We start from the raw sequence: 18,424 nt of genomic DNA on the forward strand, positions 1-18,424 counted from the left end.
TAATTTCTCTATTATTATAATTTGCTTGATTTTACAGGCTACGTTTTCATTTCTTTGGATAAATCAATCATTGTTTAAACAAACTAATTAGCTAATTTCATTGTTGATAATGTAGCGCCCCATTTTTAACATTATGTCTATGGGAAATAAATTCCCGCTTTAAGTTTTCGCTTTACAAGCGTGTGCTAGGAACGAATTAACTCGTAAAGTCGAGAACTACCTGTATATACTTATCTGTGTAAATATGCTGATAAGTATGTACATTTAAATACACAATCTAATTTTTTTTTTTTTTATTTTTGTCCTTGCTTTTTTCCATTATATATGGGGTCAGCATTTTTGTTTTGGCATGCAATTTTTTTTACGGCTGGATGCCCTTCCTGCCAACCCTCACCCGTTATCCGTGCTGGGAATATACAGTGGTCATTCCCCGACCTTCCGCATCCTCCGTATTTGGTGGTCACGGGCTCGAATCCCGGTCTAATCAAGAAGTGCGTGCTATGCACTACTGCTCCTGCCCACCTGGCTACGGAGGTGCCTAAATACACAATCTAATTAATAATGTATATTAGCCACTGATATATACCATCGTATATATCAGTGGCGGTGTGAATTGCTCTAAAGTCACAGCCAACCGTACTCTGTGGTCACCATAGCAAAAGATTTATTTAGAACTTCAATGTAACTGTTTCATTGCAACATATAAACTAGTGCAACGGTTAACAATGAGCTGCACATTTGTAGCAGCACATGGGCTGAATCTTGTAACCATGTCAATCTAGAAACCATGTTCACGTGGTTTCTATAAAACTTTTGAATATATTCTAGGAACAATCAAGTAAGAAAAAAAAAACAAAAAGGTTATTACTTCCTATTTTAAAATGTAAGCAATAAAAATATTAATACCTGAAATTTCATTATCCTCAACAAAATCAGGAACTATATGGTCACCAATGATATCAGATAAAGTTACAAATTTCTTTGAATGATGACTTTCTTCCTTTGGTGAAAATTCATCCTTACACGTCTGATTACTATTCACCTTTAATACATTTCTATCTTTAGTTTCTTCATCCAATTTCTCAAAAAATTCTGATGGAATATGTGCATTTTCTGAAAAAGAAACCTTGTTTTTCACTTGCAAAACTTCATAACTTGAATGAGATTTCTCTTCCTCAGAAATGTACGGTGATTCATCAAGTAGTGGAATATGATTAGGTGATATCACAGTTGTAGCTTTCTTTGATACCCACTGCAATTCAGGCATATACTACAAAATAACAAAATACAATACAAAAGTGATTAAGGTAACAAAATAATAGTCTGTAAAAAGATTTTTTAAATGAGATAACATTCAATAATATAGTCTGTGGATTATTAGATGTTCATTAAGAATATTAATAATAATAATAGGCCTAAAGTATAACGTGCATCTTTTTCCAAAATAGCTTTTGCTTTTATCAACATTATGAAGTAAGTAAAAGAAATTTCACTATAATGGCATATAGTTATCATATGCAATATCACCAAAGGTTGCCTCAGATCTACAATCACAAATAAAAGGCATCCCATTCATTACTGTTTTTATGCATAATATGGAACCATTACACTGACAACATTTTTAACGGAAGCTATCTCAATGGAAAGTGGGCATATTTTATAACTAGATTATATGTGTTATAGGCCTAATGAATCTGATGAGTATAATGAGCAATTGTCCAAAGAAATAGAGTGGGCCAGTAAATTAGAGTGTCTTATAATGGGGGATTTTAATTTCCCGGATATTGACTGCAATTTGTGGGTTGATCACTCACACACTAGCAAGGATTTTGTGGTGGATTTATTGGATGATTGTTTTCTACAGCAGCATGTTCGGAAGGCAACTAGAGGGGAGTAATACTCTTGATCTGATTATCAGTAGTGATACTTCATGCATCAAGAATCTGCAATTAAAGGAACCACTAGGTGGCAGTGATCACAGTGTGCTAAGTGGGATTTATTCAAAGAGGTAACTACCATCAAGGGTAAAAGGAAGGGTTTTTGCTTTCGTAAAGGTGACTATGGTGGTCTGAAACAGTATTTTAATTCTGTACGGTGGAACCAACAGATGATGTTACCAACAGCAAATTCAAAATGGGAAGCAGTCAAAGAAATAATCTTGGAAGCCACTAGTCTTTTCATGTTATGTTATTTGGTTTTTAGGAGCATTAGCAACTAAGGCCATATTACTCCGGGAATATGCGGTGGTCATTCCCTTGACCTTTCCGCATCCTCCATATTTGGTGGTGACGGGCTCAAACCCTGGTCTAATCAAGAAGCATGCGCTACGCACTGCTGCTGCTCCTTCCCACCTGGCTATGGAGGCGCCGGTCTTTTCATACCCACAAAGAAATATTGTTCAAGATTTAGGCCTAAATGGATGTCAGATGAATTAATTAGACATGTGACAGAGACGAAAAATGCATGGGATACATATAAATTAACATGTGACACAGAAGCCTATGATAGATATAAGCTGGTCTGTAACCAAGTTAAAGGAGGTTAGGCAGGCGAAGGCAGATTATGAGAAATCTTTGGCAAAGAATACAAAGAAAAACAGCAGAGTTCTTTACTTAATAAAAACTCTAGAAGGAAGGGGATGAATCAGATTGGGCCACTTGATATCGATGGTTTAACTGTTGATGATCCTGCTCAGGTAGCTAACAAACTGAATGAATATTTTGCATCGACATTCACACATGAGGAGTTATTCAGGAAGGGGAATGCCAGAGGTGAAGTAAACTCTGGCAGTAAGCTAGATAATCTTGTAATAACTGAGAGTAAAGTGGCGGAGAAATTGTTGAAGATAAACACAAGAAAGGCACCTGGGGTGGATGGAATCTATCCAGTTATATTAAAGGAGGCAGCAAAGGAAGTAAGCAAACCCTTAGCCATAATTGAGAGCTTCCCTGGACTCATGGGAGGTACTCATGGACTGGAGATGTGCAAATGTGACCCCAATTCACAAAGGAGGATCAAAGGTGAAACGCAGGTAATTACAGACTTGTTAGTTTAACTTCTGTTCCAGGGAAATTAATGGAGGCACTGGTCAAAGAAGAATTGCAGGATCATCTAGACAAGACTTCAGTTATAGCTCGGACACAGCATGGGTTTGTTAAAGGGAAGTCTTGTCTGACTAATTTGATTGGATACTATGACATAGTCACAAAGGAACTGGATGCAAAGAAAAACTTTGATATCATATATTTGGATCTTAGAAAAGCTATTGATACTGTTGCACATGGAAGATTGCTGCACAAATTGGAGCAGTGTGGCATTGGAGGCAAATTGCTGCTATGGATAAAGGGATAGTTGAGTGGGAGAAAACAGAGAGTGGTAATTAATGGACACTGCTCTTCGTGGACTAATGTTATTAGTGGAGTCCCTCAGGGTTCAGTGTTGGATCCATTGTTGTTTTCTGTATTCATATATTTGATAATGATGATGGTATATCAGGCTTAATGTCCAAGTTTGCAGACGATACGAAAGTTGGCAGAATTGTTAATGACAGTACACTGCTGCAACAGGTTCTAGAAAAGTTGAACAGATGGGCTGAGAGGTGGCAAATGAAGTTTAACATTGACAAATGTAAAGTGCTACATATGGGAAGCAGTAATCCCAGAGTAACGTATCAACTCTGTGGTACCACACTGACAGTGGTAGAGAATGAAAAGGACCTGGGGGTAATTGTGCAGGCAGATATGAAGTTTTCTGAGCAGTGCAGACGGTCTGCAAGAGTAGCTCATGGTGTCTTGTCAATGATATACAGGAATTTTTCTAGCAGGGATAAGGAGGTGATAATCCCCTTGTATAAGGCAATGGTCAGCCACACCTTGAGTGCTGTGTACAGGTCTGGAGGTCTCATTTTAAGGATGTAGAGCTGTTGGAACGAGTACAGAGAAGGGCAACAAGATTAGTGAATGGAACAAAGGGTTGCTCTTACAAAGAAAGGCTTAAGTTTTGCAAATTACAGTGTCTGGAGACTAGGCACCTGCGAGGTGATCTGATTGAGGTGTATAAAGCCTTGAATGGTTTGAGCATTCTGAATGCCGATGGGATTCTTCCTCTTGCTCAGAATAATCACCTGAGAGGGCATAAATTCAAATTGAGGAAAGACGATTGTAGGATAGATGTGCAGAAGTTTGCCTTTAGCCAGCGGGTGGTTGATTGGTGGAACAAACTTCCATCTGTCGTTGTAAAAGTTGATAGATTAAATAGATTCAAGGCAGAACTTGACAAACATTTGGAGCGAGTGGATGGGTGAAATAAGGGTGGGTTTTTTTTTTTTTTTTTTGGCTGATGCTATATAAGCTTGCTTTTTTGCATCATGTGCCTTGCCTTTGCTAATACTAATGCTAATCTCTATATACATGCAAATAGAATGGGTAGCAAGTGAGAGTTCTGAAATTGTACAGGTAATGTTAAACAGAAAAGACATAAATAAATTCGAGTTTTTTTGTACATTTCTTTACAGAAGAGGAATAATTTCCTCTGTGTTTTTAAAATCCAGGAGTCTACTAGAGCATGCATAGTAGACTCCTGGAAGGAATGGAATGGTGTGGAAAGAAATGGCTTTTAATTTCAGAAAAGGATATTATGACAGATTAAGGCTTACATGGCCTCTATCTACTGGGGAGATAACGCACAGAGCAAAAATAGATTAGAATCATGGTATATATTACAGAAGCCTTGAATGCATATATATCATTAAGTAAGTATAGAACAAGAAAGATTTCACAATGGATGAATAACAAACTAGCTAGTTTAACAGACCCAAAGGGAAGAGAAAAAAAAAAAAAATGGCATGGAAAAGTTATGAGCAATAAAAAGTACTGAAAGTTATAACAGCTAAAAACCAATCTATAATAGTACCACAGAAAAGGTTAGGCTGGCAAAGGCAGATTTACAAGAATTTGCAAGCTAAGAGAGCATAAAGCAGGAACAAGGAGTTTTTAGGTATGTGAATACAAAGAAGAGATGAACAAATCAGAGTGGATCTTTCTGTAATGGGTGTGGGAAAGTTTTAGGTAACTCAGCTGATATTGCAGTATTGAACAGGCACTTTGCATCAATATTTACAGAAGAAAGATCCTTCACAGTGAAAAGAAAGTGTCCAAGTAAAGCTGGAAAGCATGAAATTAGTGGTAATGAAATTTCAGATTATTTATTACAGAAAATTTCAAGCCTAAAAGTGAGTAATGCTCCTGGAGTTAATGGCATATACCTAGTAATTCTGAAGCAAGCAGCAAGAAAGTGCACTGAACCATTAAGGTTAATTATGAGGACGTTGTTGGACTTAGAAGAGATACCCTTGGATAGGTGAAGTGCCAATGTATTGCCAATACATAAAGGTGCCCCCATAGTAAATCAAGTGACTATCGACTGGCTAGTCTGACTTTAAAATCAGGGAGGTAACGATTAAGAGTTCAATACAGGATAATTTACATAGAAATGGAATTCCAAAGGAAAGAGCATGGTTCTGTAAAGGGAAAAAATCATGTTTAACTTTCTGGTAGATATTTTGACCGAGTCACTCATGACATTGTTTACTTGGATTTCAGCAAAGCATTTGACTCAGTCCCACATGAAAGGTAACTGTTAGAGTCACAGAGAAAATCTTTAGAGCATTGCACGGTGGCTAAAGAAATGAGTGATAAATGGTTACACTTCAGTAACCATTAATCACATTAACCATTAACCTTCAGTAATAAGCTAATATAAGTTCATTATGGGCTAATATAAGAAGTGGCAATTCCCCAAGGATCAGTACTTTGATCACTATTGTTTTTGATTTTCTTAAATGACACTGACAGACGGACAGAAGGCATGATTAGTCAAAATTTGAAAATGATGTCAGGCATATTCTGCAAGGTAAATAATGACCAGTGCAAAGCTGCACTTCTTCAGGATAACTTAGACAGATTTCAGGGGTGGTCAGAAAAGTGGCAGCCATCTTATAATGCAGCAAAATTCAAGGTCACTTGGGAAATAGCATCCCCAAAATAATTCATACACTTGGTGGGTTTGAACTAAAAACAGTAGAGAAACAAAGGAATTTGGGAGTTATGATATGGTCAGACATGGAGTACTCCATGAAGTGTAGACAGGCAGTAAGGTGGTGCCTTATTTATGATTCATTAAATGTTTGCCTGTGAAGACAGGGAGGCCATAATCAAATTGTTTAAGGCCACTGTAAGGACACATCTGGAATACCGTGTTCAAGTCTGGAGAAGGCACCTAAAAAAAGATATTGAGTTTCTTGAAAGGGCCCAAAGATGGAAAATGTACCTAGTGAGGTCAGCAAAAGGGCATCCATGTCAGGAAAGACCACACAGTTCGGAAGCTAGTCAACTTTACAGAAGATTTGATTGCAGTGTATAAGACTCTGAGAGGTGAAAGTAAAATGACAGTGGAATTTTCACTGTTATAAATGATTCTAGAACTAGAGGCATTAAATTCAAATTATGGGGAAGAGGTTTAAACTGGATTTCTGAATGTTTTCTTTTAGCCAGTGAACTTAATTACTGGAATAAGTTAGCTCCATGGGTGACCTACATGAGGAGAGAGTCAAATAGGTGTTTTATATAGATATACACAGTCGATTCTGGTTATTTGGGGCACATCGGGACTAGTGCATTTTGGCCCGATTAAACGGCTGCCCCAATTATCCGAAGTTTCACGTAAATAGTTAAACCCCCGCTTTACAATTGGTTCACTGTACAATCAAATCACGTTATGATGGACTCACCATAGTAAAGTACTGTTCACTATACGATGTGTAGTAAGCACCGGTCATTGTGATCACGTTTGTGAATTGAATCTTAATTCTATTAAACAGCGATTCTAATTAGGAGGAAAATAGGAGGAATATTATCCACAGGCTATATAAGTAAAGATATATTAAGCACAAATTTACCCTTTATTATCTCACCAATTAAAAAATTAAATGAACATGAAAATTGGAAGCATATACGTGATAAAAAGAATTATTAATACGTACTGTAATATGTACATACTAACTAGTTGACATTTCTGTTCACTGACGTTTGTGGGTGGGGGTTAAAATTAAAAAGATAAGCAATCAATAACAAAGAATATGGCACACACAAATTGCAAGTAACATGATACGTGCAAGTGAGAATGGAATAACAAGTTATGAAGCTTTAAAAATAGGAATGAAGAGGAGATTCTGAAAATTAATTTTTTTATATGATTGAAGATTTCATGGAAGTGTAAACACATTTCACCATAATAACCCACAGAATTCCAGCTGTCTGTATTTTTCAAAATTCAATAAGATCAAGTTTACTATCTGTTTATGATAGATTGCACTAACAGAAAAGCCCAATAAATAGGTGACTACTAATTGTTTTTATTGTTTTTTGGAGGTCACCTCCAGAAATCCGAATGAACCAAATGGTACGGTTGGAGACAATCATAGGGTAATCTCCAGTGCTGCGGTCTCCTGCCCCGATTAAACGGCATGTTGTCCCAATTAAGCGAAGTAAACCCTGGCTATTTTCTCAATTGGGTTCTGTTTTTTTAAGATTTTCCCCAAATAAACGGCTGCCCCGATTAACCGGTGGCCCAAATAATCGGAATCCACTGTGTATGTATATATATGTATATATATATATATTTTTTTTTTGGTCAATGTAGCAAAAGGTTAGGGCTTCCTTGCACCACTTGGCTAATACTAATATTAATATCCGAGTTAAATGGTACTAAAAATACACTGTATATTAAGAAGTAACTAAATTTACTATGTGTAACAAGGAAGTTATTAATATGGATCATTATTTTACACTTAAAATAAAGTAGCCTCATTATGATTTCTCTACTGAAATCTTCATTAGAAGTTAAACAACACAAAATTAATCAAACTGGATATACTTTTTTCTTCTGAATCATTCCGCATTATAGCTTCTGAATCATTCCTCATTATGATTCTCTGCTTTATTAGAGGGATATAGAGCAGCTTGATTACATGCAAATAAGTTTAACCAGTTTAATTAAATTTTATAAATTCTTTAGCTTCTAAACGAAGATTTTTAGCAAGAAAAAGAGAGGAGGAATTCAATATGAGGCTGTTTTATTCTATATTTTCAAATTAATAAATTGTTTCTTACTTGCCTTTATTCTTTAGTTCAAGTTAACTGTATGATAAGGAATGCCTTTTTTTTCCCTCTGATATTAGAAATACTGTATATCCTTCACCCTTTGATACTGATGGTATATGCTATTGATGGCACTGATATTCAATTCCCACATATAAGCTGTACAGGTAGAATTTTGCCAAAATGGGTCATTCTGCAGGAACCTAAATATGCTTATTCTTACATTCTGAGATTGTTTACAAATTTGGGTACACCACCAATTAAAAAGCTTTAAGATATATCAGGCCCTTTCAAATGCCTAGTTTGTCCCAAAGAATGTAAATATACATATGTAACATACATGGAAATTGACACAGAAGTATGCCATTTATTAATAATTAATTAATAAATTAATTATTCTTTTCTATATATTTTACATTCTTGTTTTCAGAGAGAATGTTGATATTTTTACATCAGCTAACTGATTAAATTAATTATGATGCACATAATTAATATCTTAATTTATTATATTTATTTATAAACTACACATCATGCAGAAAGTTGTCTTCTTTCTAATAGGATGTACACACTAAGTAGTAAACAAAAATTTTAAATCAAACTTATGGAAAGTTGTATAATAAGTATAAATAGATTAAAAAAATAATAAATACACATAGTAATTTTATAGTTACAAATCCATATTGCAATAATATAAAAAATTTAACATCAATTAAAAAACACATTAGAAAGACATTGGTTATTAATGGGACATTACTTAGACATGTCCCATTAATAACATAATTAAAAAATTTATTTTTTATAATATTCAGTAAAGGAAGGAAAACAGCTGGTCCAAGTGAACTAAAAAAAAATTCAGTCTGTTTGACACAAAGATTATGAGCATCCCAAAATTACTAACTAGTTATGTTTTAATATTTTGTACCAAATTCTAAACCATAAGAGCAAAAATTTTTAGGTTCAAATAAATCAATAGTTATATGGCTTCTATCCTATCATATGTAAATGAAATAAACAAAAAATTTTCTACATTTACATATAATGGAATTAGAATGCAGATACAAATTTGTATCCGCATTCAATGGCATGATTTAACATAAGATGGTAAAATATAACCAATCCCCTTTTAGGGCAAACAAATTGCAAATTTTTTTTTTTTTTTTTAATGGATTTTGAATTTGCTTTTCTTTACTAAATACTATATATTTATTATCAAATAATGCACTTCAAACATTGTTTTGCACTGAATTCTGAAGTAATAATCATTTCAGAGTAAAGTAGAAGCATATGTTATTTCTTTTTTGTCATAAATCAAATTTATTTTGTTAAAAAAAATATATTTAAAAATAAACGAAAAGGTGTCCTTGTTTTTAATCATATAATTATGGTATAACATTTAAATCATTCATTGTTTAAAGCTTAAATAAAAATATTATTTTTAAATGCATGTAATTAGTTTACTCTTATATGTTTTATAAATATTCTATTTTGAAACTGTTTAATTAAGAGCATGGATATAGATGAGTTGAAGCTAAACAAGGGTTATTCATTAATTTATTCTGGAAGTAATACATTAATTTTCCATCTTTAATGAAGGTAGACTAGAAATGGAAATATATATCAAAATAAGTTTCAAGAAATACAGAAAGCCAGTTAAACTGATTTGTTTGGAGTAAAACAGAAATCAGTGGAAAACAAAATTAGCTCTTTATAACAGTTTTTCAATCCATTTTTAACCGATGGAGCTGGAGGCTGGGTAAAAAATAAAGGAATTGATAAAAAAATATAATGTCTCCAGAAATGAGTTTTTAAGAAAAATAAAAGCATGTGGAAGTAATGGCAAAATCATTGAGTAAAAATGGTGTCACACAAGCATTAGAAGAAAGAGAGCTTACTCTGGACAAGGATAAAATTCTAACAGGAAAGAGGATAGCATGGAAAAATATACAGAGTGTCCATAAACCTCCTTTACAAAGTGAATATGGTCAATGATACAAACTAGAAACCATTTCCAGGAGACGAAGGATATCTACAAGTTTTTACCCATCAATCAGAAAATGTGCATGCTATAGTAAATGGCAACATAATCACAAAACTTCAATCATGGTGGAATATGCCATGATAGCTGCTTTTTGCACATGACAAGTTGTCGTAAAGAGTATGAACCTTGGGAAGACTACAATCACAGAAATCATGTATTGGAATCTGGATGTGTTACAACATTTCCTAATGCCCCAACTGTAGGATGACAATGATGGAAACTTCATTTTCTAACAAGATGGAACATATTATTACAAAACAAAGAAGTTCATGGCATACCTGAATACAATGTTTCCTGAGGACTGGTAAAGGAGACCCAATTTTGTGTCCTTGATCCCTCAATCTGACTCTTATCTTTTACTTTCTGGAATTCATGAAAGACCAGTGTATGTTTCATCTATGACAGGAACCGTTATGGAATTTAAGCAACATATTTGTAAAGCAAAAGGCCACATTGAGAGGGAATGTTGTTCTGAACATGGGAAAAATTGGATTATATGTGGTTTTGTAAAAGGAGGTTCATAGATACCCCAAAGAGAATGGATGGTCACTATTAATCCAGAAGCATAATCTGTACATTCTCTGGATATAAACAGATTTAGATGATGATATCCTTAAAGTAAAACACAATTATTAAAATTATAATTAAATGAGAAAAATCATGCTATAGTAATTTCTCAAAGATTCCAAACCAAGCAATGTGCCATGATACCAGATACCTTTTCAAGTTCTGCTGCTTTTCTTTTAACTCCAGGTTTTACACCGAGATGACTAACTTTTTTCTGGAACTCATACAATTGTTGTAGCCTCTCAGCTTTAATTTTCTGAGCCTCAACTTTATTCAATTTTTCTTCTTCCTGTTCCTGTTTTCTTTTTGCTCGCTGCTTACTTATATATTTTCTTATTACATCAGGATTGTAGTGTCGAACTTTTGGAAGTGGTGCTCTATTTTCTGCTTCTATGAAAGTGATAAAATGTTTTTATTTCAGAAGAAGAAAAAATTTATTAGACTTAAAACTATTTAAGTATATTCTAAAGGATATCTCAATCCTAATTTTTCGTTTATAATGCTATGTGATATGTGCATAATAATAGTACAATGCTAAGTCTCAAAACTTCTTTACCTCCCCCACCCTCAAATTAAGACAGTTCATTCTAAACGCCGACCGGGCTAGCCGGGTGGGTAAAGTGCTTGCCTGGCAACCCAAAGGTCGCGGGTTCGATTCCCGCCTCGGGCTTGGATCAAAGTACTGCAAAAACCTTGGGAGGTGCATTATGGCCACAGAAGCCTATGCACCAACAACTACCAAAAAAAAAAAAAAAAAAAAAAAATCATTCTAAACAGTTGCACTAAATTTAGTAACCTATGTAGTTCTACACAAACTTGTAAAGTACTGCATCTGAAGGTCAGCAGGAACATACAAATGTGGAGCTAGTGAAAATGAGACAAGTAAGAAATAAGGTATTCAGTGCCAGAAATGACAAAGAGAAGTATTAAGCAAATTTTGTTAAAATTTTGTTATTATCCCTTTTTATTTTGCTATTACATGTAATAAATTATTGTCACTTAGTAAACACAACATATTACATCAATGCCCATTGATTAAGAGAGCAATAAGAGAAATACTCAGTAATAAAAGCAACAAAACACCCATGAGACGAATATTTATATTCACTGAAACTGAGTTTCCAAGGTAAAGATTTCAAAATATGACAAGTCAAACAGCTGTCAATAAGAAAATCATAAAACAAGTAATTTTAACTATTTAAGCAAGGAGTGAAGGGGAGCATATAAATAAGAATGTAATTTACAACATTCTTATTATGATTATGTGGTAAGGATGTTAATTGTAAAGTCTTATCAACAAATTGAGATTAATTACATACAATTAATTTCATCCAATAGACTTCAGTATTAAATAAAAAAAACAAACTCCCACTCACCCATTAAGAATACAAAAAGATTACAGGCAGTTCTTCCTTTATGAGTTCCTGGGTTTACGAGTTTTTTTCCCCAAGTATCAAGTATCAACAAAATCGAAAATATGAACATTAATTGCAAAAAATGAATGTTAAACATTCATAAATAATGCATTCCAAACCAAGTGCATAGCTATACAATACAGTGTAACCTGCTTTATGATATTAATCAGTTTCAGAGACACCATTGTATCTTTAAAATATCATAATGTGAACCAACCCAATAACACATTGTTTTTTGGTAATTCATTTCAAGATCTCAGAAGTTGAAATTTTTGTTGTATAACTAAGCTATTTATCTCTCTAAAATATCATTTTTAAGGTCATGAGCATGACCTTGAGGCCATATAAAAGGTTGTGAGCGTGGTTTGTAAATTGTATTACAGCACGCCCCCATTATAACGCGGTTTGCTTCACGCTGATTCACTATAATGCTGTTCTTATATTATATATCTGACTAAAACGCTGTCACAGATCACTATAACACTCTTTTACAGATTGCATCTTTGGCATATTTAACGAAATCTTTCATTTGATGGAGTCGATAGCTTGAAAATGAATAGCAAAACAGCATTAAAATGTTTCCCACGCCGACTTGAGAAATTTTCTCGCACGCTAAATTAATTGCAGTACAGTGACTTGTTACGTAGTTCTGAGATCAACATTTTAAAAAATGATCAAGTATATTGCTTGTAATATTTGCATTACATGCATTTATCCGAATTCTAGTCATCACTCAGTACAGTATTAGACATTGTGCGTAACGGACAGTTTACTTGAACATTACATCGTAATTAATGCAACCAACGCAGGTACATTTTCGAAGAGTTAATAATGGCCGATAAGAATGAAAAAGCAACAACATCTGGGCGCAGTATGAAGACTGTAAATGTAAGAAAAAGACTGAATTTGAAAATTAAGTTAGACATTTTGAAGCAAATCGATTCCGGTCAACGACAAGCAGATGTGCGCCATAATTTAGGACTTGCAAGTTTAACTGTAAGAACAATTATAAAAAAATAAAGAATTAATTTTAGCAGTGGGAAAGATAGCTGTTCCACTGCAAGCAACTAGGGCTAGGCAGACTATTGAAATGGAAAGACTTTAACTAATTTTATTGAAGGTAATATCCAATACAGAATTCGTTTAAGTTAAATATTATAAAAGAGAGAGAGAGTGAGATTAGCCAATATGATGATCTGAAGAAAACTCACCAAAAAAAAAAAAAAAATCAGATGAAGGAGCCGAAACTTTCAAAAAAGAACTTGTTAAAATTATTGAAAAGGGATACTTCTCAACAAGTTTTTAACATAAATGAAGCAGGACTTTTGTGGAAACGAATGACTAAAAGAAGTTTCATATTGAAAGAAAAAAAAAAAACAAGCCAGGTTTCAAAGCGGGGAAGGATTGGTTGACTTTATTGTCAGGTGGTAATGCTGTGGGGGATTTAAAATTAATACCCCTTTTAGTTATTTGGAAGAGGGCCAAAGTTCAACCCAAAATCGACACATTTTTTATGATTAAATTCATCAATTAAATTAAATCAATTTAGATCAATTAAATTCATGATTTTAATTGGAATTTTAAGTTTAATTTTGATACATAAGTAGTTACCACATAATTATATCAAAAATTACGGTCAAAATATTTTATAAATATTTTGACCGGCATTTGTGCATCTTTTCACTACCGTTTATTATTGATTAGGAAATATCCAATGGCACCGACCGCAACTTACAAATACATATGTTACCTTATGGGAATGCGGTGCTCGCTTAGCACAGATTCATCACAAATTCATCAAATTTGTTTACTACACTCCTAGCATTGGTGTACATGCAAGTATACATGCACCTGTTCTTACTCTTAGTTAGTCTAACATAGCCCTTGTATTTACTTTTTTCATGACCCCCAGCAATTCCTGAAATCCCTAGCAACTGCCTTTCTGGGCTGCTGCTCATTCCAATAGAAGCAGTGCACGAATCATTTCCACCTCTGCCTGCAGCTACCGTCCAAAATTTAGTAGATGATCTGTAAGATCACCTCCCATGATCCTTTGCATGATCTCCTCTCCTGACTCAATTTTTCTTTGTTATGAAATGGAAATGAAGTCAAATGATGTCATTTACACATTGCAAACTAGTGACAAATTGATTTTACTACCATCCGAATTTTAGTAGGTGCTGCCAAAGATGTTTACACATCAAAAAGGTAATACCCATTGGAAAGAAACAGTTTTGTAAAAAATTATGGAAGACAACGAGCTGAAAGACATATTAAACGTTGATGAAACGTGCCTATTTTTTAAATGTTTGTCGAACGAGACACTGACTTTTAAAGGTGATAAATGTTTAGGTGGTAAAAATAGCAAGGAGACAATTACAGTTTTGGTTGGTGCAAATATGGCTGGTAATGAAAAACTGAAGATTTTGTTAACAGGCAAAAGTAAACAACTCCAATGTTTCAAAGGAATAAAGTCATTAGAGTTGGACTACAACTACAACAAAAAACCTTGTATGACAAGTGAAATTTCTGAGCAGTGGATTTTAAATTTCGATAGAAAGATGGCGAAAGAAAACAGAAAAATCACATTAATTGTTAACGACTGCCTGCCAACTTTCATTCGGTTATTTTGAAACTAACAAGTGTGAATGTGCATATCAGAGTTGGCAAAAGTGTGGAGTCAAGATGTGACAGAAACAACAATTAAACATTGTTTCACAAAAGCAGGTTTTGCTAAAACATTAATTAACAGCCAAGAGGGATGAACTACTACAAAATAATGACCAATCTTGTGAAGAGTTCCAAGCAAGGTTTGATCAGTGGAGAAATTGTTCTTGACAAATTTTTAGGAGTTAATAATGATGCCAGAGTAGCCGAATATCTGAGTGACTCCAACATTTTGGAGCATATTTAAAGAACTAGTGATAATATCGACGGCGAGTTTGATGAAAATGAGGGCAATATTAAATTTTCCAAACAAGAGAGGTTGGCAGCATTTGAAACTCTCCCTAGAGGCCTTCAGTAGATAGAAAATGTGAATGTGACAGAAAATATATTTTAGTGAAACAAATGTGAACATTTTTATGAATGGTGTACAGTAGAATCCAGAGTACAATAAAAAAATAACCAAATATTTTATGACATATTTCTTAAAATTGTACTAATACATTGTGCACATTAGTAAGTAGTCATTTCTTAATATGTATATACGGATAAATTAATTGCTTTAAAATGTTAGAAAATTTATTCATTCCCACTTATTTTCCATCTTTTACTATATTTCTGAATTTAGAAAATTTTTTCATTGTTGAAAAGGAAAATAATGAAATTTCTGTTTAGCGAATGTTTTCAAGGGAACGATCGATTTCATTATATAGAAGTCCGACTGTGTGTGTGTGTGTATACATACATATATATAGTCAGTCCTCGTAGAACACGTTTGCACTACACGAATTCGATCATACACGATTAATAAATAGGGGAACGATATCTTATATAACACTAACCGAATTCGCTTATGCACGATTCACCTTTGTGCTTACAAGAAATGGCAGTCGAACGTAGAATCACCCCAACCGAATGCAACATGATAGGAATGAAGAGAAGATTCAGAAAATGTATTTATGTTTTTTATATGAAGGGAAAACACATTTCACCATAATAATGTAAAATCAACACAATTCCAGCAATCGGTATAATTGCAAATGCAATTAGATCGAGTTTATTACCAGTTTATAACAGATTCCACTAGCAGAAACGCAACTGGAAATGTTTTATGGTAGTAACCCCTAGAAATGTGCTTTAGTAAAATGTGAGGTGTTAATAGTGTATCTCTGCCTTTACGGTGTTGTTTATTCAGTTGCTACAAGCGCACAGCTTTGTTTATGTGTATCAAGCGTGCCTCCTCGTTTTGTAATTGTGCTTTATTCCCTAAAAATGAGTAAAATACTTAAAAGATGTGAAAAGGAAGCGTCCTGTTGAAGATACTGCAGATTCAGAGAGAAAAAGAAAAGCAATATCGATAAACAGAATCAGACTGGGTCAAGAAGTCTTACCCGGGAAAATTTGTAGTGGCCTCATACTACCGTTTATGGCCAAAATCACACCGGCCTCCATCCCACCGGGGTTTCCCCGGTAAGGCTTATGGCCAGTCCACCTCTGTCGATAGAGAAAAAATATGAAATTGTGAAACGCTTTGAGCAAAATGAAAGACCATGTGATATTGCACATGCTACAGACCTAAATGAGGCAATGCCAAGAATTACAAAGAATGCAGAGAAAATAAAAACAACTTTCATAGCAGGAACAACTCAAAGTGTAATTAAAATCCATTAGATTAAGACACAAAGAATTGGAAGAGATGGAACGGCTGTCATCTGTTTGGATAGAAAATCAAACAAAAAACAAGTTTGCTTGTTTATATAAAATATTGCTAATGCAAAAGCATTAGCAATATTTTATTACGTAATAGTCGTAATAAAATACTTACGTATTTTATTACGATTATTTATTGTGTTTGGTAATGTTTTGGTTACAAATGTGTGTTCAATCTTGAGTGGTCGGCACCTAACCCTATTTTTCCCATAGGGCCTGTTGTTTATATTGCCCGATTTTGCATTGCACGAGGGTTTCTAGGAACACAACTATCGTGCTATACAGTCAGTCTGTATAGCACGATAGGACTGACTGTATATATATATATATATATATATATATATATAAGTTAAGTTAATAATGGTAAGAGTTTTTTAAGGTAAAAAAATGATATACTAGCTTATCAGGTAAGCCATAAACCCTGGCGGGTACCCAACGTGACCTGGAAAAAATCAATCTATGCCATGACATAAGCAAAAAAATAATAAACATATATAAAAATACCATTAAAATGTTAGTTATGGCAATAAGATACATTGCAAGGGACTTTTTCAAGGGCTAACCCTTACAATGTATAAACCATAATTAACGAGCTATCCGTTTCTGTAGTCATCGTCCAGCATAACTATGTCCAAATATACGTAAAATAATATTAAGTTAGAGCCAAAAGTATAAAATTTGTAGTAGTTAGAGCCAAAAGTATAAAATTTGTAGTAAGTTAGAGCCAAATGGTTAATTAATCCCAAATTTAGCAGTAAACTGGCAAGATGACTGTTAGCCCGACGGATAGCCAAAATTTAAATTAAATTAGAATTATAGAAAGAGCTATATTTATTGTTAGGCATATGTGCGTAGTTGATGGTAAATGCTGTCACGGTAGTCTAATCAAAAATAACAGTGTGAGCTATAGCTAACAAAGGTGAACGGAAAAAGGTATAAGAATAGATATAGTAGCTCAATCCCCCTCGAATACTCTAATAGTTCATGAGGTATGAAAAGATAGGGATAAGAAAGTGAAAGTTAAACAGCAAAGAAAAAGCAAAATAATTAACCTAGGATGTAACCTTATAGTAAGGTATCCTGGTTAGAATTAGAAATGCTTACCGCCGTATGGCCAAGGTACTAGAAAACCACGTGTATAGGCACGTGTAGCATATATAACTACCGATCGCAGCCCCCCCTAGGAAATGTAAAAGTTAAGTGATAAAATAAGTATAATTACATACAGCGCCCTCTGCTGTTATTTAATATACTGTATAGTATTACACATAGAAAAGCCGTCAAATAAGTATCTCTCTCGAAGTAATAATAGAAATTTACAGAATAAGTTCCTACCCATGGAGCAAATATAGGTACAAGTTTTTAATGCGAGTAAGTTATATGTAACTTACTCCATGGGCAGTGCCTACTAATTACATAATTACATATCCAACGAAATTTATCTAAGCCAAAGAAACTCCTACGAAAATTTTACAAAGGCTATGTTACTTCCCACACCACATAATTACAAGATATATGTAGAGCTATATTGATAGCAAACAACAAGGGGAATTATAACCTTAACGCACAGAGTATTATAGATAAAGTCCTAAACAGGCGCTAATATAACATAGCCTTTGTAAAATTTTCGTAGGAGTTTCTTTGGCTTAGATAAATTTCGTTGGATATGTAATTATGTAATTAGTAGGCACTGCCCATGGAGTAAGTTACATATAGCTTACTCGCATTAAAAACTTGTACCTATATTTGCTCCATGGGTAGGAACTTATTCTGTAAATTTCTATTATTACTTCGAGAGAGATACTTATTTGACGGCTTTTCTATGTGTAATACTATACAGTATATTAAATAACAGCAGAGGGCGCTGTATGTAA

The 18,424-nt window shown here is 33.9% G+C and overlaps 1 protein-coding gene across 1 annotated transcript in view; it reads right to left on the reverse strand.

Moving 5' to 3' along the window:
* Positions 1 to 871: 871 nt before the first annotated feature.
* The window catches only part of LOC150075394 (uncharacterized), a 159,095-nt gene continuing 141,542 nt past the window's right edge, over positions 872 to 18,424 (reverse strand). The window contains exons 12-13 of the mRNA XM_090388473.1: positions 10,913 to 11,151; positions 872 to 1,270 (exon numbers count right to left, since the gene is read on the reverse strand). Coding sequence (XP_090244599.1) covers positions 872 to 1,270; positions 10,913 to 11,151 — 638 coding nt within the window. The remainder of the gene's footprint in view (positions 1,271 to 10,912; positions 11,152 to 18,424) is intronic.

The sequence above is a fragment of the Mastigoproctus giganteus genome, chromosome 14 (assembly GCF_048544385.1).
Source record: "Mastigoproctus giganteus isolate SK-2022 chromosome 14, ASM4854438v1, whole genome shotgun sequence".
Taxonomy (NCBI): Eukaryota; Metazoa; Arthropoda; class Arachnida; order Uropygi; family Thelyphonidae; genus Mastigoproctus; species Mastigoproctus giganteus.